Source organism: Lepus europaeus, chromosome 9 (assembly GCF_033115175.1).
Source record: "Lepus europaeus isolate LE1 chromosome 9, mLepTim1.pri, whole genome shotgun sequence".
Lineage (NCBI taxonomy): Eukaryota > Metazoa > Chordata > Mammalia > Lagomorpha > Leporidae > Lepus > Lepus europaeus.
Genome location: NC_084835.1, coordinates 31,797,870 through 31,820,377, shown reverse-complemented (window position 1 = coordinate 31,820,377; position 22,508 = coordinate 31,797,870). Strand labels below are relative to the sequence as shown.

Below are 22,508 nucleotides of genomic sequence, written 5' to 3'. Positions count from 1 at the left end.
AATGCAGAAAGTGGCCAGATGGAAATAAGGTACTATGAGTTGTGAGTTGCAGGAATATAGCAGCTTATGGAGCCCTGTACAGCACAGGCCTCATGGCTATCCTTCTGCATGGCGCCTCCTTGCACCGTCCAACAGCTCTAGGAAGCAGACGCCTGGAGCAGCCCCATTTTACAGAAGATGACAGCAGAGAGCCAAAGAGGTAGGCTACTTGCTCAATATTGTAGAAGTGCCAAGAGGTACCGGCAGGAATCAAATCCAGGCCTACCTACCTCCTAAGGTCCCAATGCCCTCTCTACCATCTCTCAACATGCTGCTTAAGGCCACCCTACAGGTGTAGGGGTTTAGAGAGCCAGGGAAGAGTAGACAGAAACACAAGTTCATTCACCAGATCAGGGTTGTAGTCTCCGGTGGCCGGGTGGATGAAGGCCATGTATGGGCTGTCTTTGATGTCTTCGTCGTCACACATGATGTGAACAGCATATTCACCAGGCTCCTTGGGCCAGTATTTGACATCACATGATCCATCATTCTGGTCATCATACTCGATCTTCGCCTGGGAGGGGCCTTCAATGGCAAACCCTGGGGGTGGGAGGAAGGGCCTCCCTGGTTATGTGGTACAAAGTATCTGCTTTGTTTTATTACCAACTCATTCCCTCTGCCTCTCGAAAAGCCACATATCAGCCAGAAGATTGAAATCTCTGTTTCCTGTCCACAAAACCACACCTCCTAGACTCTACTAGAGATGGAAAGATTGCATTATATAGGTTTTTTTTTAGAAAATGTGTCATCTAGGGACCGGCGCCGTGGCTCACTTGGTTAATGCTCTGCCTGCAGCGCCGGCATCCCACATGGGTGCCGGGTTCTAGTCCCGGGTGCTCCTCTTCCAGTCCAGCTCTCTGCTATGGCCTGGGAAGGCAGTGGAGGATGGCCCAAGTACTTGGGCCCCTGCACCCCCATGCGAGACCAGGAGGAAGCACCTGGTTCCTGGCTTCAGATCGGCGTAGCTCCAGCCATAGCAGCCATTTGCGGGGGTGAACCAACGGAAGGAAGACTTTTCTCTCTGTCTCTCTCTCACTGTCTAACTCTGTCAAATAAAAAATTTTTAAAAAATGTGTAATCTAACAAGGAGGATTGACTAGCAAACCTTTCTAATGGTAACATGGCAACAAGTGCCAAAAAGCTTAAACCAACACCCACTCTTTGTCCAACAGAATCCACTTCTGGCTTTTATCTCGAAGGAAATAACCAAGGATATGCGTTCAGCATTGTTTTTATAGAAAGTCCTGGAAACAACCAGAGTGTCTAACAATGGATATATCCATACAATGGAATTCCCTGGGAGCTGTGGAAAATGAGGCATAAGCTGTATCTACCAAATGCACAAAGATAGAAAGATTTCCCCTGAGAGTTTATGAAGCAAACCAACATTTGTATGTCTACGTCCCAGAGAAAAGTCTGGAAGGACAGAGCCAGAGGTTAAATATTATTTCTAGACTAGGATACGATATGCCAGGGTGATTGACATCATCGCTCTAGAAGGAAACACCAAATTTCATTTCTTATTTTTTCCCCTTTTGTTCATGGCTATTATCTAAAACAGAGGTCACTAAACTATACCCTGAAGGCCCAATCTGGCCCAGTGCTTGTTTTTATTTTTGTAAATAAAGTCTCACTGGAGCATGGACACATCCATTTGTTTTTGTATTTTCTATGGCTGCTTCCAGGCTACAATGGCAGGGCCCAATAATTGTGACAGAGACCATATGGTCCACATGTTGAAAGTATTTGCTATCTTGTATTTTAAAGAAAAAGTTTGCTGAATGCAAATCTAAACTGTCAGATTTGCATTTAAAATAAATGGTCATGCTTCAGAGAAAAATTTCAAATTTCAGATTTTAGCCACATTCATTCACTCATCTACTCCTCTAAACTAAGGGTCTGTCAACAATTCTGATGAGGCACCTCCTGTGTTCCAAATACTGTTTTAGGTACAAAATCCACCGAAGACCTCTGCCCTCAGGTTCTAGCGGATGACAAACTTCTGGTGCCAGAGGCGGGGGAGGAGAAAATCCCCAGCAGCACCCAGAGATGGTCTCGGGTGCTCAGGAGACCAGGAGACTAAGAACAGTGATGTTGGGTAAGGCCCCCACGCTCAGCCTGGCCCCAGACCCGAGTGCCCTGTGAGCCTCAGCACCCCAGACGTTGCTGGTCAGCTGCCTCCACTTACCTAGAGTACCCACTTCAGAACCAATCGACTCCACCACAAAGTCTGCCGAGCGCCCAACAATCCCTCCATGGAGGCCAGGGCCCCACGCACGGACCTTCTGCATGCCTGCTTCAGGGCCAACTTGAACTTCAAAGGGGCTGGAAATGAGGGGAATAGAAGCAGCAGTAATGAAGAACCTTACAGAAGCAGCAACCTATGGCCAGCAACTGTTAACACACGTTCTTTCCACTCGCCTGATGCTTTCACCTGGACACTCAAACAGGTGGCAAGGCCTTCCATGCAGGTTTCCCTACATCCATTATTATGTCAACAATATACTACAATACGGCTGCCTTAGGCAACTCAGGAGGCCATATGCACTGGACTATCCTCCTGCTCCCATACCACCTGTGTGCACAGCTGCCCTGACTAGGAGCCCAGGAAGGTGAGTCCACACTTCTCAGTGTCCGTTTAAGATACAACAAGAAAACTAGGGAGAACAGGCTTCATCCCGTCTGTGAATTAATGTGCTGTTGCCCTGGTACAGAAGTTCAAAAAGTGTGCTTAGATATTCAGAACCCTATACAGTAGTTCCCTTTATCCACAGTTCGATTTCCCATTGGTTCAGTTCCTAAAGGGCAACTTCCATCCAAAATACGTCGAAGGGCTGACATTGTGGTACAGCGGGTTAGGCTGCCATGTCCAACACCGGCATCCCATAAAGGAGTGCTAGTCCCAGTCCCAGCTGCTCTGTTTCCCATCCAGCTCCCTGCTAAGACACCTGGGGAGACAGTGGAAGATGGCCCAAGTACTTGGGTCCCTGCCACCCATGTGGGAGACTTGGATGGAGTTCCTGGCTCCCAGCTCTGGCCTGGCCCAGCGCCAGACACTCTGGCCATCTCAGGAGGGAACATCTTTCTCTGTCTCTTTTCCTTTCTCTCTTTCTCTCTTTCTCTCTCTCAAATAAATAAATAAATCTTTTTAAGAAAAACAAAAATAAATGTAATCAAAAGGTCAACAGTGGCTTTATACAACAAACACCTACGTCCTCCCCTCACTTCTTCACATTGGGTCGGCGCTCTATCATCTCAGTCGTCATCACAAGAGTGAGTACAGCACAACAAGATATTTTGAGAAATAAGCAGGCCACATTCATACAACTGATTGTAGTATAACATTATAATTGTTCTACTTTGAATTAGTCGTTGTTGCTCATGTCTTACTGTGCCTCGATTGTAAGTTAAACTTTGTAATAGGTATGTATGTATAGGCAAATAGTCATACTCAGACACCCCATGGTTTTCAGGCACCCCCATGGACAGGCAGGACTGCTGTATGCATAGGTATTTCTCAAGGCAAACTCTATTTACTCAGAGTTTAAAGTTGCCCCCAGGAGAGCTGGAAAACGTGAACAGAAGAGATCGGCTGTGATGCTCACGAAGCAAAGCTGCAGACTGCGTCCCTGGGTCCCTGACAGCACTCACGTAGATGGTTTTCATATAAACCACAGCAGATTTAGCCCCTGTGGTGTTCATGAACAGAGGCATTCATTGAAAAAAGGGCATCCGGGTGTACACACACAGCCCTTTTACTATCTACACTGCTCCCCTGGCTGCCCTGCCGCCCACCAACCCCAACCGCCAGCATCTGATTTCAAGCAAGGCAGCTAAAACCACAGCGACTTTCGGCTGCTGCTGAGAACCTGCCAAATGCCTGTGTGCAGCTCTGCCAAAAAAAAAAAAAAAAAATTTTTTTTTTTTTTTTCCCTTCAACAAAGCAGATCTCTTTCCCTCCTGTAGCCCAGGAAGCCACCGTCTCCAAGTCTGCCCGAGATAGAGTGTGCCCCCAGCAAAGACCCGTCCCCGTCTGGAGACTCACCTCTTGGGGATGTGGTGTCCCCCCCATGTGATGGCGATGCTGTACTTCCCTGGGGTGCTGGGGTAGTACTCGAACGCGTAGACCCCATCCACAAAGCCTTTTTGCTTCACCAGCTCCTCTAGGCCCTCTGCGGAAAGCAAGCACACAATCTTTGGAATGCAATCGTACGCTCAGAATCACGGTCCACAAAAAGGCAGCAACATGCACAAAACATGAGACACCTGGGTAAACCCAAGCGGGCTGCCTCTGAGTGTGGGATCTGCTAAGACACAAGAGCTGACTCCGAGGTTAAAGACGGCCCCATCTCTGCTTCAAAGTGTGAGGAAATGAAAGGTTTTCTGAGCTCTCTCAGCCAGGAGGGGCCCAGTGGAAATAAACCTGGGGAGCAGGTGTCTGGCACAGCGGGTACTTGGGACACTCATATCCAGCACTGCTTTCAACCCCAGCTTCCTGCTAATGTGCACCCTGGGAGGCAGCAGGTGAGGGCTTGGGTCCCTGCCACCCACATGGGAGACTGAGTGTGAATTCCCAACTCCCAGCTTCTAGCATTTAGAGATCGAACCACTAGGAAGAAGGAAGACCTTCTCTATCTGTCTCTGGCTTTCTCTCTGCCTCTCTTAAGGATGAAAAAAGTAAGTATTTAAAAAAAAAAAAAAAAAGATAAATGTCATCCAATTATATCTTAACAACTGTAGCCACTGTTCACTGCCCTTGACGAAAACCAGGGAGGAAGTGAACCTTAATAAGCATGTGACATGCATTGTGTCCAGATTTATCTTCTTCAACTCACAGCACACAACAGAAGCAAGAAGGCCCTTGCATGCATCTGCCATCCACGAGAGAGTAGGTTTAAGATGCTACACCGCAAACTCCAGACCCAACCATCAGGCAGAAACTTGTTTTATGTTGAGCCCTGAGGTTTGGCTGGGGAAGCCGTTGAGTCAAGTGAATCTCCAAGGTCAGGGAGAGGAAAAAAAAAAAAAAAAAAAAACACACGCCTGCTTGGCTCCTGTCGAAACAAGCTGGGAGGGAGCGCAGCCTCAGAGCAGCTTGACTCCAGGTCCGCGCAGTCTAGAACCCTGGCCACCCTTGGGGCACAGCTTGCCCGCAGGCTTGGTGCTGAGATCAAATATTAACTTTATGGAGCTCTGAACCCCTCACTCCAGCCCCTATGAGAACACAGAGGGTGACAACTGCCATGGCACAAGAAGCTCCCGACTCCACAAGGCAGGTGAGCAAAAACGCCACAACTGAAAAAGTGCTGAGCTGTTCTGTGTCCCAGGGGAAAACTTGGGAACAAGGAAGACACCCTTGTCCCAACAGTTTCCCTCTCCAAAAGAGGGAGAGAGAAGCGGTTGCCCAGTGTAACCTGGCTCTCCATGAACAGCACTTACCTACACAGAGAACTTAATCTTAGAGAATTTTATTCTCCTTCTATAAGCATAGATGGTAGTAATTAAGTACTTGACATAATTTCATAGTCTATAAAATGTAACTTGCCTGTTGTAAGAAAATCACTGGCTTTGGAGGCTGAGCTTGAATTCCAGCATCTGTAAGCTACGTGATGGGAAGAACCTTCCTCTCTGAGCCTTTTTGGGGTTGTCATTCCCACAGCAGTGTTTCCCCAATTCCCTCACCTCCCTGCTTATCCACTGCCAGAAGTCTTCCCAGCCACTGTTCTAGCCCACACCCAGGGCCGACATGACTAATCACTCATTCCTCCCTTTCCCTATGGAGCCCTGATACCTTTGACCTAGCTCTCTGGGATCAACTGGTCCAAATGACACGGTATAATATCCACGGTGACAAAGTTAACCGAAATCACACCAGAGAAAGGGAAGGGCAAGAGCACTTACTAGGACCCTTCACTGTCACGCCGAGCTCCCCACTTCCGGCAGCTTTGGTGTCAACCTTGAAGTCTGCAGTCTCTCGGATCCTGACGCCTTTGGGCTGCAGGCCTCGGCCACTGGCCCGGCAGGCATTCGGACTGCAGGCTGCAAGCAAAGTTTTGACATCAGTTCAACCTTTCATTCTTTAGTCGGTCAAGAAAGCCAAGGTAAGTGGGAGCCACCCGCCAAGAAAATGTTTGCTTTGCACAAAGAGTATGCAGCAGTTACCCAAGCCAGGGGTCCCGTTCAGGGAGCACACAAGGCCAGGAAGTCAGGATACAACATAACTCTGTCCAGCCACACCACAGAAGGATGGGGGAAGAGTTATTTGGCAAAGAACTCTGGAGAGCACAGCGGATCCATGCTGCGCTCCTGGTACCAGCATGGATGCTTTCATCGGTGAGGGGGATTGAAGACCAAAGTGTTGGACTGTACTTAAACCTCAAGGGCCCATAATTGAGAAAACCAGACTTTTTCAAGTCTACTTGGAAACTGCAGCGGTTGAAAATGACTGTCTGGGTTCCAAACCCATGGTCATCCATTCGTAAACCTCCAGACATCACTGCTGTCTTCCACATGGTGAGGCAAAAACAACAGAGATCTCCAGAGGAGACCAGTTTGGCTCCACCTTGGCCAAGGCAGACTGACCTCTTAGCCATGTCTATGACAAAGGCCTTGGAATGTGGGTGGCTACAGAGGCAACAATGAGCAGTAAACACCACTCCAGACTTGGTTTCCGGGTCTGGTTCTAAAAAGCTGTTAAATCTGAAAGTTAAGAACGAAGGTCGCTTCTAACATTGCTTCCGTGAGAGGTCCGCCGATCCACTGTTCCCCGGGGTCGGGGAGGGGGGTAAAAGATGCCTTTGTGCCCTAGGAAGTCTCTGCCCGAGCACAGACAACCTCCGTGTTCAGTAGAAACAGGAGATTCGTGGATAAAATGTCACATTCTTTATTAAGTGGCTTTTCCTTTCCAAGTCTGACACTGCAAATCTGACAGCTCGCAGAAGATAAGACCCTACTCCTCAGAAGGAAGGCCTTTCCTCCACGGGCCCCTCCTGCCTGCAATGCTGCCAGCTGCCTCATTGGCAAGCGTCTGCTTCCTAAACAGTCACACACTCCCCTTAGAGTCACAGGAGCTGTTAGGTGGCTCGTGGATGCACCTAAGTTGATGGTGATACTTGATGGCAAGTGACGGGGGCTCTCCATTGTGACAGCAATATACAGTTTCTTTTCATGTAAAATCATTGGGGAGTGGGGTAGTCAATTATAAGAGAAAGTCTACTAATTAAATACTAACTAATATAAGTGATAGATGAGCTGGCTTATGCCAGAAATGGAAAAGGCTGTCCAAGAGGGAAAGATGCTGGGAAACAGTAGTGGAAAGAAATGGGCTGTTCCAAATTCTTTGACTTATACCAAAAACCAGCTTGGCTTAGGAGTATGTGTGCCGTTTTTGCGTTGGTCGTTTTCTTTGTCAAGGTGAGAAAGGTTGGTTACACCAGAAATAAATCATAATAGGAAGACAAGACTTCCTCCGAGGGCTTAAATGTATACTGAAACATGCAGAGACACACATCCACAGAGGGTCTGAACGTGGGCATCAGTTCCCCCCAGACACCACATGGAGCAGGAAAGTTTGGAGGAAACCACTCGACTCCCTGCCATCTTTCAAAGCCGTAGCCAGGTTTCAGTGTGGTTAGAGAGAGGGCTGGGGGGTCTGGCTGGACAAGTTGCCATCACACCCACACAGGAATTTCCTGAACTCACAACAGCACCGGGTCAGCTGACACGCACACACAGCACAAAGAACTGGCAAAGACGCCCCACCCGACCAGCCCTTACCAAGCAAGAGCCTCTGGCCCAGTGCTCGCAACTAGGAAGCCAACCGCTTCAGGGTCCAGGCTGGCCCAGAGGCAGGACGCAGAGGAGGAAGCCAAGTCTGCAGACGCAGAGGCGCAGGACAGAACAGGGAAAGGCAAGTCTCGGTTAGAAAAGGCAGCACAGTTGGAAAACAAATGAAAACAGGGCCACAACGTCAGAAGGAGGGTCTCCCATTAGAGACAAGTTCACACTCCCGGCTGCAGAGGGGGATTAGCAGAGCGACCAAGGGCAGAGATTGCTGTGCTGCTCCTCCCGACGCCCACAGTACCGATACCTAACGTTACTTAAGCCTCAGTGTTCCTGTGTGCAAAATGGGAACACTGCTGGCACCTGCAGCACACAAGCCAGTGTGATGACGGAAGCAGAGGTGCTACGTGGCTGGCAGCTTGCAAAGGCCAAGAAGTGGAGGCTGCAGGACGCCTGCTGCGGCTGCCAACCTCGGGCCCAGGCACCCATTCTCCAACTGCCTCAGTCCCACCTCTCCGCCAGGACAAAGACTCTTCCGTGCAGGTGCTTTGGAGAGGATTATATGAGTTCACACAGTGATGCACTGAGGTCCCTGCATGGCTTCTAGGAGATACTGGGACAAGTATCTTGAGTGCAGAGTGAGCTACTGAACAACGGAGTGGACCTGGCAGAAAGGGGCAAAGTGCAAGCTTGTGCTGGCCCCGATCTCTCTCCCGGCCTTGGCACCCAGCTGCACACAGTCAGCCTCCATGCCCCAGCACTCACCTTCCCCAACCTGCACAACGAAGGGACTCTTGGGAATGGTGTCCCCGGCAAAGGAAACCGTGACCACGTGGGGGCCAGGCTGCACCGGTTTATACACACATCGATGCACCTGGTTTCCCTTGTCTTCCACAAGCAGCTCCACGGTGTTCTTCCCCTGGGGGTCTTCCACCTCAACATCAATGTCACCCACGCCAGCTCCTACAATACAGTTAGTGTCCTGTGAGTCCAAGTCCCCTCTCAGAAAGTCTGCTGCCTGAGTTAGGGGTTTCACTCATGGTTCAGCCACGGCTTGGGATACCAATATCCCACATCAGAGTGCCTAAGTTGAAGTTCAGCTCCACTTCCAATTCCAACTTTTAGCTAATGTGCTCCATGGGAGGCAGCAGAGATGACTCAGGTAGATGGGACCCTACCAGCCACATGGGAGAGTTGGATTTTATCCTCAGCTCCTAGCTTCGCACTGGCCCAGCTCTGACTGTTGTGGACATTTGGGGAGCAAACCAAATCAATCAATCACTCTCTCTCTCTCTCCCCTCCTGTTGCAAATAAATAAATAAAATAAAATAAGAAAGTGTGCTGCTGATCAGCATAAAATGCATACAGCAAGGGACACACAGGTATGGAGGAAAGTTCACATCAAAAGGCTAACAACCATTTTCTTGGGGTGGAAGGAGTTATGGTTGAACCTTTACTTTTTTCACATTTTCCACTTCTAAATTTTCTACACTGAAAAGAAAGCTGACGATTCCCTTACCTTATCCAGTCTATTCTTTTCCCAACAGGAACCTACATAGAACTATGACAAGTAGATAATTCCTTTAAAAACTTAAGTTTCCTTAGAATACTTACGCCAAGAAATATGTTCAGAAACTGATCACTCATCACAGTAAAACTGAGTATATTTTTGAACTATCTACAAATATAACACATTTGAAAAATTATTTTTCTAGTTATTGGATTTGAAAGACAAAAGGTTCATGTCATAAGGCCTCCAAGTTCCAGGCTGGATGCAAGCCCAAAGGTCTGCCCCACGGAGGGGAGGTGCATTACCTGCTGTGTAGATGTCAAAGTAGGTGGGCTTGTTGGCGATGTTCCCAGTAGCTTCCAACCCTGGGCCTTTGGCAGTGACTTTGCTGGCATCCCCCTGGGCCTTGTCAACATTGACTTCAAATGGGCTCTTGGAGATGTGCTGTCCTGCAAAGAGGACTGTGACCTACAGGTGACAGATGGGTGAGAGATAAACCTATTGCCCAACAAGACCATGATCAAGTCATACACATCGACCATCTTCTTTTCCACCTTCCTCAGAACGACACACACAAAAGCAGCTGGGACCAGAAACCCTGGAACCAAATTTGGCAGCCTCAAAGGACTGTTACTGGGCCCTGTCAGCCATATGATTGAGTCTGGAGACTGAGCTCTGAGCAAACTAAAAATGCTGATGTCAGAATTGGTCAACCTCTCTAGTAGGAAGCAAACACTTAGATTTGAATCTCTACATGCGGAGTCCTTGAAAGGGGCAGCACAAGGGGTCACTGCCCCCAGAACAAAATGTGTAGTTCTAGGATTTCAAACCCAGAGGCCCAGGGTTCTTCAAGGGACTGAGATCATTCTTAGACACGTGGGCCTGAGACAAAGAACACTGATTTTTAGCTAAAACTTGAGTCATGAGTTTCATCTTTGAAATTTCTAGAGTAGTGGGCTGGGTTTCACAAGAACTCATACTTGGCTGGAAGGAATTAATTATTTACAACATAAATGCTCCTTCCAAGATTTCTTTTATCTGAATTCATGAAGTTCTAAGAGTATGTAACAAATCAAAGGCCATCATTCCAAGTGAATTCGCTGAAGCCCAAGGAAATGTGCAGAGTCTGTCTCAAAGTCTGGCCACCGTTAGACGGGATTGGCTGTTAACATGCTGTCAAGGACCTTTATCCAACAAAAGGTGCACCCTCAGGCTGCCCCATTCTCCAGCAACACAGGCTCTCAAAGCTCTACCCTACAGGCCAGCTGGACACCAGCACAAACAGAACTCAAAATACTGTGAAGACAAATGACTGGGGGCTCAGTCCCCATGATTTTTCCAGATACTGAGTGGGCCGTTTCCTTCCATGACAGTCAGCTGGATTCCTCCATCCTTGGGCTTCCATATCTCCAAAGCTCCTAGGCCACCTCCAAGTGGGAATGCTGGCATTGTGGGCTGACATTGTGGTGCAATGGGTTAGACTGCTGGTAACAACAGTAGCATTCCATATCAGACTGCCGGATCCCAGCTGCTCTCCTTGCAACCCAGCTCCCTGTTAATGGGCTTGGGAAGGCAGCAGAAGACAGCCTCAGGATCTGGGACCCTGCCACCTATGTGGGAGACCTGAAAGGAGTTCCTGGTTCCGGCCTTCAGCTTGACCCAGACCTAGCTGTTGCAGCCATTTAATGAGAGAAACAACATGGAAGACCTGTCTCTCAGTCTTTCCCTCTATCTCTGTTGCTCTGCCTTGCAAATAATAAATCTTATTTTTTTAAAGGTATAGGGGAGGAGGACACTTAAAGAAGCACTAAAGCCAGTTTATATATTGCAGCATTCACACTCTAGGCACAGAGCTACAACTATTAAGATGCCAATACGGAGTCGAAAAATCTACAACATTGCAAAGAACTACCCTGTAAAATACAAGCAATGGAGGTTATTAGCCGAAGTCTGAAGTTTGACTCATAGAGACTCCACATTTTCTACAATGAGCACGCATATTTCTATAATCAGAAAGGAAAATCAGGCATTAAACACAGGAAAACCACTCTTCCTCCCCAGATAGCCTTCTTTGGCACATACTGAAAGGAGCCCGAAAAGCATCCAAGCCACCACCAGGGAGCCTCATCTTACTTTGTGTAGCCCAGTGACCTTGGGCAGGTACTCCACGGAGTATGTCTTGTTCTTGTCGCTGTCAGGGGTGACTTGTGCCTGGGAGGGAAGATGAGCAACAGTTAGAGAAGATGCCAGGTGAAAGTAAAGAGCAGCTAAGGCCTTGCAGCGAACTGCCGGGTCAGGAACCTCGACCGTCCTGACTATTTCCTGTCCTGCTACTCCCGCACAGCGCACCAGGAAAGGCGCAGCCTGAACTCGGAGACAAATGGCGCAGCATGGGGCAGATGTCTGGCACAGCAGTTAACACACTGTTTGGGACGCCCATATCCCAGACAGTAGCGCCTCTCGGTTCAAACCCCTGCTCCACTCCAGATTCCAGCTGCATGTTCATGCACACCCTGAGAGGCAACAGGTGATGGCTCAAGTGCTTGGGTCCGTGCCACCCATTTAACCCCTGGCCATTGTGGCAATTAGGGAGAGAAGCAGCAGATGGAAGATGTGTCTGTCTCTGTCTCTTTCTCCGCCTTTCAAAACCAAAAAGCAAGTCAGGCCAAATCCCTGCTTCTGAGGCAGAAACCGACAACATACCACTGAACTCAGAATTTCAGATTTGTGTCAGATGCTGGACAGAAAGCACAGCATAGCACATGCAAATGCCCTCGGGGAAGACCCAGAGAACGGCCAGTGCAGAAAGCACAGGGCAACAATCACCTGGATTCTCGCCTCCAGTATCTAAAGGTCTTTGCTAAACCCAAGTGCACTTTATATAACCAAACACTGTGTTCTTGAGAATCCATTTAAATTCTATTTCAAGACACAGCTCTGGGGCAAGTTACTCTAACTGCCGTAAAGGAGGCAGAGATAGAGTCACTGGCCCTGTGCAAGCCCCTTAGCTCCCTGGGCTGCTGGTGGGGTGACGACACACCTCCTCTTTGTTCCCTTCTGGGTCCTCCACAAACACCATCACGTCTCCTTGCCCGGCGCTGATGGTGTCCACAGTGAACTTGGCGGGCTGCTTTACCATGTTTCCAGTGGGCTCGATGCCTGTCAGGAGTTGACACAAACACACTATTAGCTGGGCCCAGGCCCTGGCACAAGCCTTCCCCTCCAGGGAACTGAGAGATGGGAGTGAGTCCTACAGCTTTCGTGTGGGACAAAGACAAACTCCTGTGTCCAGTATAAGAAGACAAGCCCAAAGCCTTAGTTTCATCAGAGTTATCTAGGCAACATCCAATTCCAAACCATTCACTGTGATTCAGTCGGGAATCTGTAATTGCAAGCAATCATGGGGTTAGTAACCTTGACGGAAGCAACACAGTGGGGAAGTGGAAGGCTCATTTTCCATTCATCACCACTTTCTATGGCTTAAAAATTTTTAATTACACTATGTTTTTTTAATTAAATTTCTATGTTACGAAAACGGACAAGTTAATTTAAGGACAGACTCACATGCAAACCTAAAAACAATACTCTTTTCCAGTTCTTCAGTGGTTGCACTGTGCAAAACGACACTATCACATCACAACTGGAACAGGTGCTTGGCCACCCCTTAGGATGTCCACAGCAGAGAACCTGGGTATGATATCAAGCTCTGGCTCCAGCTCCAGTGCTTGGATTCCTGCCACCCACACAGGAGATCTGGATTGAGTTCCTAGCTCATGGCTTCAGCCCTGGCCCAGGCCCTCCTGCAGTTCAGTCTCATTCCAGCCCCAGCCGTTTGCAGGCATTTGGAGAGTCAACCAGCAGATGGGAGTTCTCTCTGTCTGAGGGGTGAACAGGTAGCCATGTGTGTGTCTGTCTGTCTCTCCCCACCTCCACTGCCCTGCCTCTCTGCCTCTCAAATTAATTAAACATTTTTTTAAAAATATAATAATTTAAGGAACATCATAACCAGGGCTGACAATAATACAGTGAAGACATAGAACATCACCATCACCCCAACCCCTTTGAGAGTCACAGATTCCCTCACATTCCACCCACTTCTTACGCCTAACAACCACCAATATGTCCCCAAGTCTAACATGCCATCATCTCAAGAATGCACCACACACACGTGGAATCAGACATGAGCTAACGTCAGGAGATTGGCTTTTATACTAGGAAGAATTCTCTGCAGATTCATCCAGGTCATTGCTTGCATCAACAGTTGAGTCTCCATCACCCCTAAGTGATGAAACCGCTGCAGAAATCTCTCACGTGTGGGTTTCAGAGGAGTTTCGGGATGGTGGGGCACCCCACCCCCTTGGGGAGAGACGCTCCCTGCACTCAGAACGCTGTCAATTCCCACCCTGAGCTCCTCTGCAGCCAGCTGTTTTTTTCTACCGTGTATCATAGTCTGGGCTGTAGAGCAAACTAGTGCACGTGTTTCCCTGAATTCTGTGAGCCAGTCTCCCAAAGGACTGAACCTCAGCAGGAGGTCACAGGAAACTCCAATTGTAGCTACACCAGACAGAAGCTGCAGGTAATCCAGGAATCTACCAGTGGGGGAGCAATGTTGCGGACTGAGCCCTTCACCTATGGGGTCAGTACTAACTCCAGGCAGTGTCAGAACTGAATTGATTTCCAGGGCACCCAGAAAGTGTCCACAGAGATTTGAACAATCAGTCAGTTTGCGGGGAAAACTCTCAAGTTTGAGTGACTGCAGAGAAGTATGGAAAGCAGAAGAGAAGAGCAGGAAATAGAGTTTTGTCCTTCAGTTGTGAGAGGCTAGAGAGAGAACCTGTTCTTCCTGTAAGTTGTCACTGCTCTGGGATAAATGCCAACGAATGCAATTGCTAAGTCATATAACAGCTGCATGTTGAGTTCTGTGTGTTTTTAAGGAACTGTGTCCCAGGGTGGCTACAGCATTTTACACTTCCACCAGCAAAGCAGAGTGATGCACATCCAATTTCTCTCCATGCTCACCTAACACGTGGTGTTATCACCGCTTGGGCCACTCTGACCGAGTGCAGTGGTTCTCATTTGCATTTCTCTGATGACTCACAACACTGAACATCTTTTCATGGGCTTATCTTCATTATTTGCGCATCATCTTCAGTGCCACTGTTCAAGCCTTGTGCCCATTTCCTCATTGGATTATTTGGTTAGTTGCTTTTTAAGATTGTTTTTAACGAGTTGTGGGAGTTTCTTAGATGTTCTAAATGCAGGTAATTTGCTGGATATGTGGTTTGCAAATATTTTCTCTCAGTCTTTGGCTTGCCTTTTCATCTTAAGTGCAAAAACTCAAACTTTTTTTTTTTAATTCTTTTTTAAGATTTTTTTATTTGAAAGGCAGAGTTACACAGTGGGTTTCCATCTGCTGGGTCACTCTCCAAATGACCAGGACTGGTCCAGGTCACAGCCAGGAGCCCAATTCCATCCTGATCTCCCATGTGGGTGGCAGGGGTCCAATCACTTGAGCCACCTTCCCCTGGTTTCCCAGGTGCGTTAGCTGGAAGCTGAGTTGGAAGTGAAACAGCCAGGACTTGAACTGCTGCTCATTTGGAATGTTGGGTTGGAAAGCTGGGTTAAGATGCAAAAGCAGCATCTTAACCCACTGCACCACAACTCCAGTTGCAGTCTTAGCAATTTCTAAAAGTAAGGCTGGTGTTGTGATGTAGTAGGTTAGGCCTCTGCCTAAGGCGCCAGCACCCCATATAGACGCTGGTTCCTGTCCCAGCTGCTCTTCTTCCAATCCAGCTCTCTGCTATGGCCTGGGAAAGAGTGGAAGATGGCCCAAGTGCTTGGGCCCCTGCACCCATGGGAGACCTGGAAAAAGCTCCCGGCTCCTGGTTCCGGATTGGCACAGCTCCAGCCGTTGCAGCCATCTGGGGAGTAAACCAGTGGATGGAAGACCTCTCTCTCTCTCTTTCTGCTTCTGCCTCTCTGTAACTCTGTCTTTTAAATAAACAAATAAATATTTAAAGAAAAAATAATGTGACAAGAGTGCAGAGGTGGGAGCCGAGATGGAGCCAGGCTGGCTGTTAGTTGATAATTGTTGACCGTGGTGATAAGTCATGGGGTTCATTCATTGGCCAGTTCTTGATAGACCTTTGTGTTGAAAGCTTTTTAAAAGGTAATATTTAAACTTTTGCTTCTATGAAGATGCAGTAGAAGAACTTAACTCTTTCTTCTCAGTACCATTAAAATCCCTTGGCTTACGTAAGGAGGTAGAGATACTGGAGGGCTGGCTCAGTAGCTAAGCAATGACAATAGTGATTCTTCTTTGGTCTCAAAGCCAGGCTTGGAGCTGACAGCCTGGATAAGGCCAATGAGCACAAATGTAAAAGCCCCAACAAAAGAAAGGGCAGCCAGCAAGTAGAATGCTTTCAGACAGCAACTGCTCTCCTCCAGCCAAATACTATGGAAGACTGTGGGCCCTCCCCCCGCCCCCGGCCCCCACTGCAGCACAGAAAGAGAAATGACCCAGTCTAAGTGGCAGAGGACATAGAAAAATGAACAGAGCCCGAGGAACATATGGGACTGTCACAGAACACCCAACATTCATGTCGGAGGAGACGCAGAAGGACTGGAAAAGAGGGCCAGGTCGAAAAACTACCGGAGCTGTGCATACTGGCTGCAAATGCCCCAAATCTGACATCAACCTGAACCCCAAACAGGAGAAATACCCCCACCAAACAGAAATCCGCACCAAGTCACTTCTTAGTCAAAGTTAAAGACTGTGAAAGTTTCAAGAGAGGACTGACACCTTATCTACAGGGGATGACAGCTGTCAGAAGCCATGGGGACCCGAAAGGAGCAGCACAGCATTTTTTCAGTGCTGGAAGAAGAAGACTGTCAACCCAGAAACCTCTACCCAGGGAGGGGAGCCTTTTGGAATGGAAGAAATCACGTTCTCAATGAAGGAAAACCGAAAGAATTTGTCACCAGAAGTCCTACCCTAAAGGACAGCCAAAGGAATTCCTCTGAACAGAAAGGAAACAATAAAAGAAGAAATCTTAGAACAACAGGAAGAAAGAACATGGTAAGCAAAAATAAGACAATAGGCTTTCCTCAAAATCCACAAACAATCAAAATTCAACCAAGATGAAATCATCTGTATGTTCTCATAATCATTAAAGAAATTACATCTGTATGTTTTTTAAAAGATTTGTTTTATTTATTTGAAAGGCAGAGTGACAGAGAGCGGGGGAGGGGGGAGTTGGGGTGGGGGATGGATAGAGAGCGGAGAAAAGGTCTGAGAAGGGAGAGAGAAAGAGAGAGATCAACCTTCCATCTGCTGCAGCAGCTTTACCTGCTACACCACAGCGCAGCCTCTCCCCACATATTTTAAAACCAATCTTGGACCTCATATTTTTCATCCACAAATATTCCCATTTGACACAGCCATTAAGATGCCACTAGGGACACCTGTGCCCACATTGGAATATCTGGTTTTGAGTCCTGGCTCTGCTCCTGATTACAGCTTTCTGCTACTGCAGACCTTGGGAGGCAGCAGGTGATGACTCGAGTACTTGGATCCCAGGCACCCTGTGGGAGACACAGACTTGAGTTCCAGGCTCCTGACTTTAGTTGCCAAGAGACTCAACAAATACAAGGTATCCCTCTGTCTCTCTACCATTCAAATAAGAATTAAGGGACAAGTGTTGTGGCATCACATCAGAGTGCTAGTTTAAGTCCCTGCTAATGCACCTGTAAAGGCAGTAGACAATGGCTCAAGTACTTGAGTTCCAGCCACCAGCATAGGATGCCGGAATAGAGGTTCTGGCTCCTGGTTTCAGCTTGGCGCAGCCCTAGCTGTTGTGATCATGTGGAGAGTAAATCAGTGGGTGGAAGATCCTTTTCTCTTTTTCTTACTTTATCACTCTGCCATTCAAATAAATAAATTAATAATAATTTTTAAAATGAAAATAAAGAAATGTCTAAATTTTTTACAATGTATCTTAAGAAGACATCTTTAGAATATCCTCAATTTTTTTACATGATATTGGTATTAACAATAATTCCTGGCCGGCGCCGTGACTCATTAGGCTAATCCTCCGCCCGCAGCGCCAGCACCCCAGGTTCTGGTCCCGGTTGGGGCGCCAGATTCTGTTCCGGTTGCTCCTCTTCCAGTCACTCCTCTTCCAGTCCAGCCCTCTGCTATGGCCCAGGAAGGCAGTGGAGGATGGCCCAGGTCCTTGGGCCCTGCAACCGCATGGGAGACCAGGAGAAGCACCTGGCTCCTGGCTTCGGATCGGCGCAGCATGCCAGCCGCAACATGCCAGCCGTGCCGTAGTGGCCACTTGGGGGGTAAACCAACAGAAAAAGGAAGACCTTTCTCTCTGTCTCTGTCTCTCTCTCTCTGTCTAACTCTGCCTGTCAAAAACAAAACAAAACAAAAAACAATAATTCCTGAATATGTTCCAAATATTCAATCAGGGGTTCATTCAAATTTCCAATCATCTTATAAATTCCATGGATTTTCTTTAATGGTTTGAATAGGATCCAAATAAGGTTCATACACTACAATTAGTTAATACATCTCTTAACTCTTAACACTTAATCTTTTTTTTTTCTGCCTCTCAAAAAAAGAAGAAAATCAGAGACAAACAGAAAGCTCTCATCCATTGGTTCATGCTGCATGCCCATAACAGCATGGGCTAGGCTGGGGCAAAAGCCAGGAGCCGGGAAGGCAATCCAACTCTCCTAAGTGAGTGGCAAGGACCCAAAAACCATCACTGCTGCCTCCCAGGATCTGCATTACCAGGAAGCTGGAGTCAGGAGCCCCAGTAGGGATGGAACCCAAGTACTCCAATATTGGATGCAAGTGTTCTTAACTGCTAGGCTACACAGCCACTCCCTCATTAATCTCTTGCTGTCTCTCCAACTCTTCTTTTTCCTTGCCATCTATCTGCTCAAGATACTGGGTCATTTGTTACCATACTTTGATTTGTATTAGTTTTCAAGTAAGTTGATTTAAGAAAAATAGGTAGTAGACTGTGACATAGTAAGATAAACTCACACAGTTAGGTTAGATTGTAAATTCCAAACGAAGACAGAACTCATTTCAGCATAGAAAAATGGCTGGAAACATGTATAGACACTGGGAAGCAAGCTTTCATTCTTTACACTTTTCATTTCCTTAAAAATTATACAATGACCAGGTCAATGAACAAAGAGATTCAAGCATACACCTAAAATGCTGGTAAACACCCACTTCCTTGGCTCTACCAGCCTGAAGAATGACTTTCTCTGCAGCTTTCCAAAGGCCGTGGAGTGGGCTCATCTGCCAGAGCCAACCAGGGTTGAGTGGGCAGTTGAATCACATCCCCTTAGCCTGCAAACTCCCACAAAGCTGTATTCACCATGCAGACATGGTGGTGCCTGTGACGACACAGATGCAAGGGACCTTACAGCTTGCTATGTGTAAATGCTTCATACGGGACCTTGTGTTTGGAAAAGGTTTCTGCTTAGCTCATGCAAGGATGCTTTCAGCACACCTAACCCTGTAAGCCCCACCACAAAGCCCTGTCTGACTATACATCCACACCTTCCCACCCCCAGCCATCTCTCCTTTCAACCACCTGAAACTAAGCAAGTCAGGGCTCAGTGAATGGATCGGTAAGTGCCAACAGGCAATTGAGTTCTACTCAACACCCAAGAGATAAAATAAAGCCCACCCCTCAACCCTTTTGGAAGCTAGAAGATGAAATGTTTCCCTCTTCCTGGGTTCAGGTGGCAGGAATGAAGCAGTATGGCCACACAGGAGACATGAGACAAGGACAGTATTTCACAGTCCCACCTATGCAGCCTCATGTTCTGGTCCCATCAGCTAAACTGATCATTTTGTCTTCCCACTCAACAAGGGGTAAAAAAGTTAAACAAGGATTCACCCTGTGATCCAGAAACTCCCTATCTAGGCATACAACCCAAGAACTGAAAGCAGGAATTCAGATATTTACACACCCATATTCACTTCAGTGCTATTCACAGCAGCCAGAAGGTGGAAGCAACCCAAGTGTCTATCAACAGATGAATGGATAAACAAAATATGACATAGGCATATGACGGATATTATTCAGCCATGAAAAGGAAATTCTGACGCAAGCTCCAACATGGATGAGCCCTGAAGACATACGCTAAGTGAAGTAAGCCAGGCAGAGAAGCTTGGATGTTCAGGATTGCAGTTCTAGGAGACATATAGGCAAATTCACAGACATGGAACGTAGAGCAGAGGTTACCACGCACTGGGAAGACAGGAGAGTGGAAGGAATTATCACTGAATGGGTGCAGAGTTTTGGGACATGAAAATGTTCTAGAAATGGATAGTGCTGATGGCTACACAATGCTGTGAATGTACTTAGTACCATAGAATAGCACATTCAAAAATGGTAGGATGGTAAATTTTATGTTGTGTATATCTATCACAAGAAAACAATGCAAAACGATACACATATAGATGAGGAAAACAAAGTCCATTTCCTCCACAAATGTCCAAGACTCACAAAGAGGCAAATGAAGGAAAGGGCAGTGACCACTCACATTCCTGAACTGTTGCAGCAAGTGGTCATTTTCTAAAAAAACAACACCGTGAAAGGAAACCGTCTCACATTAACAACAGGGAAACTGGACAGCCAGTGATAAGGTTATCATAAACAAGCATTTTATGCCTTAGTTAGATTCATTCCAGTTGTCTGATTTTGTTGACAAGGGATTTGACTATTGCAGCTTTTTTGCCATTAAAGAAGCATAATTCTGAAAACCAGAGATTCCTCACCTCCTTTGCTTACGGCTTAGAGGAAGCACTTTGAAAGTAAGCGTGGGTGTGCCGACCCTTGAGAGAATAAATGCAGGGACAGGAAGACTTCAAATAAGTCCCCTGCCCCTACGTAACACAGACCCCAGCTCAACACTAAACAGAACCTCAAATGTCAATGTGTTTGTTTCAGAACCAGCAAACCCTCTACTGATCTAAATCAAACCAAAAAGGGCAAATAAGAAAATCCAGTCATCAAGAACTGAGAACAGCACACACACAGTGCACCCACCATTAAGATTAAGCCCATGGCAAGCAGAGAAAAATTATATTCAGAGCAAATGTGTAATATGGGACATTCTACAAGACACATGCCTGAGAATCCTCAGCAAGGCAATGTCATTTAAATTAAAAAAAAAAAAAAAAAAAGAAAGAAAGAAAAAGAAAAGCTGAGACGGAACCAATGGTGTAGCACAGTGGGTTAAGCAGCTGCTTAGAACACTGGCATTCCACATACTGGACTGCTAGTTTGAGTCCCTGCTAATGTGCCTGGGAAGGCAGCAGAGTGTTTAGGCCCCTGCCACACATGTGGGAGACACTGATAGAAGTCATGGTTCCTGGCTTTGACCTGCCCAGTTGTGGCTGTAGCAGCAATTTAGGGAGTAAACCAACAGTTGGAAAATATCTCTCTCTGCCTTTCAAATAAACAGAAATAAATAATTTTTTAAAAAGCTAGGGGAGAATTTTGCCTCATTAAAAGAGTCCAAAGAGGGGCCAGCACTGTGGCATAGCGGTAAAGCAATAGCCTACAGTGCCAGCATCCCATATGAGTGCCGGTTCAAGTCCCGGCTGCTCCACTTCTGACCCAGCTCTCTGCTATGGCCTGGGAAAGCAGTGGAGGATGGCCTAAGTCCTTGGACCCCTGCACCTGTGTCAGAGACCCAGAAGAAGCTCCTGGCTCCTGGCTTTGGATAGGCACAGCTCCAGCCATTGCAGCCATTTGGGCAGCAAACGAGCTCTCTGTCTCTCCCTCTCTCTCTCTGTTACTCTGCCTTTCAAATAATAAATAAATAAATCGTAATTTAAAAAAAAAGACTCTAAAGAGAAATAAGTGTAGCACATGAAATTTAATCAGATATTGGTTTGTAAAACAGTAACAGGGGCCAATGCTATAGCTCAGCACGTTAAAGCCACAGCCTGCAGCATTGGCATTCAGCACTCGCATTCCATAATGGGCACCTGTTCAAGTCCCAGCTACTCCATTTCCGATCCAGTTCCCACTAATACGCCTGGAAAGCAACAGAGGATGGCCCAAGTCCTTGGGCACCTGCACCACATGGGAGACCCAGAAGAAGCTTCTGGCTCCTGGCTTAGGCCTGGCACAGCCCTGGTCATTGTGGCCATCTGAGGAGTGAACCAGCAGATGGAAGACCTCTCTCTGTCTCTCTCTCTCTCTCTCTGTCTAACTCTGCCTGTCAAAAAATTATTTATTTGAGAGGCAGAGTTACAAAGAGAGAGAGAGAGACAGAGAGACAGAGAGAAAGGTCTTCCTTCCGTTGGTCCAACCCCCAAATGGCCACTACAGCCAGCACGCTGCTGGCCAATCCAAAGCCAGGAGCCAGGTGCTTCCTCCTGGTCTCCCATGCGGGTGCAGGGTCCCAAGGACTTGGGCCATCCTCCACTGCCTTCCTGGGCCATAGCAGAGAGCTGGACTGGAAGAAAAGCAACCGGGACAGAATCCAGCGCCCCAACCAGGACTAGAACCTGGGGTGCCGGCGCCACAGGCGGAGGATTAGCCTAGTGAGCCACGGCACCGGCCTAAATAAATAAATCTTTAAAACAACAACTATAAAAAAACAATCGTAGAACAAAAGGGGAATCTGAATACAAACTGGCCATCAGATGATCTGAAATCATTGTTAATTTTCTTATGGGTAACAGTGAGCAGTGTGGTTATGGAAGAGGATATGTCATTCTTAGCACAGCCTTACTGATGTACTCAGGAATTCCTATGAAATGCAGCTCACTTTCAACAAACACACACATGCACAGAGACATAAATACACACACTCAAATGGCAAGAGAAACCTTTATATAGAATAATAACTGCCAATAGTGGGAGAAGATAAGGGACACTGTGTGTATAACTGTTGTCCCAACTGTAATTATGAAAACTGATAAAATGCAATCCATTCCCCTCCTCATAGAAAAGGGAGGACAGTGTATCTCACTGAGCACACTATCAGTCGTGCACCTGTTCTCTGGAACAAGTTGGAGTGCTTGAACTCCGGTGCCAACCAGAACACCACGTGCCTCATGTGCACACCTGTGTCCTGTGCTGCCTTGAGTCACAAACAGGAAGTCATAGCAAGGAAGTGTCCTCCA

The 22,508-nt window shown here is 47.3% G+C and overlaps 1 protein-coding gene across 5 annotated transcripts in view; it reads right to left on the bottom strand.

The window, feature by feature from the left end:
- The window catches only part of FLNB (filamin B), a 154,505-nt gene that overhangs the window by 61,333 nt on the left and 70,664 nt on the right, over positions 1-22,508 (bottom strand). For all 5 annotated transcript variants that reach the window (XM_062201154.1, XM_062201158.1, XM_062201155.1 and 2 more), the window contains exons 5-12: positions 12,372-12,490; positions 11,465-11,542; positions 9,637-9,799; positions 8,587-8,784; positions 5,941-6,078; positions 4,085-4,211; positions 2,228-2,364; positions 386-579 (exon numbers count right to left, since the gene is read on the bottom strand). In XM_062201154.1, the coding sequence (XP_062057138.1) occupies positions 386-579; positions 2,228-2,364; positions 4,085-4,211; positions 5,941-6,078; positions 8,587-8,784; positions 9,637-9,799; positions 11,465-11,542; positions 12,372-12,490 (1,154 nt within the window). The remainder of the gene's footprint in view (positions 1-385; positions 580-2,227; positions 2,365-4,084; positions 4,212-5,940; positions 6,079-8,586; positions 8,785-9,636; positions 9,800-11,464; positions 11,543-12,371; positions 12,491-22,508) is intronic.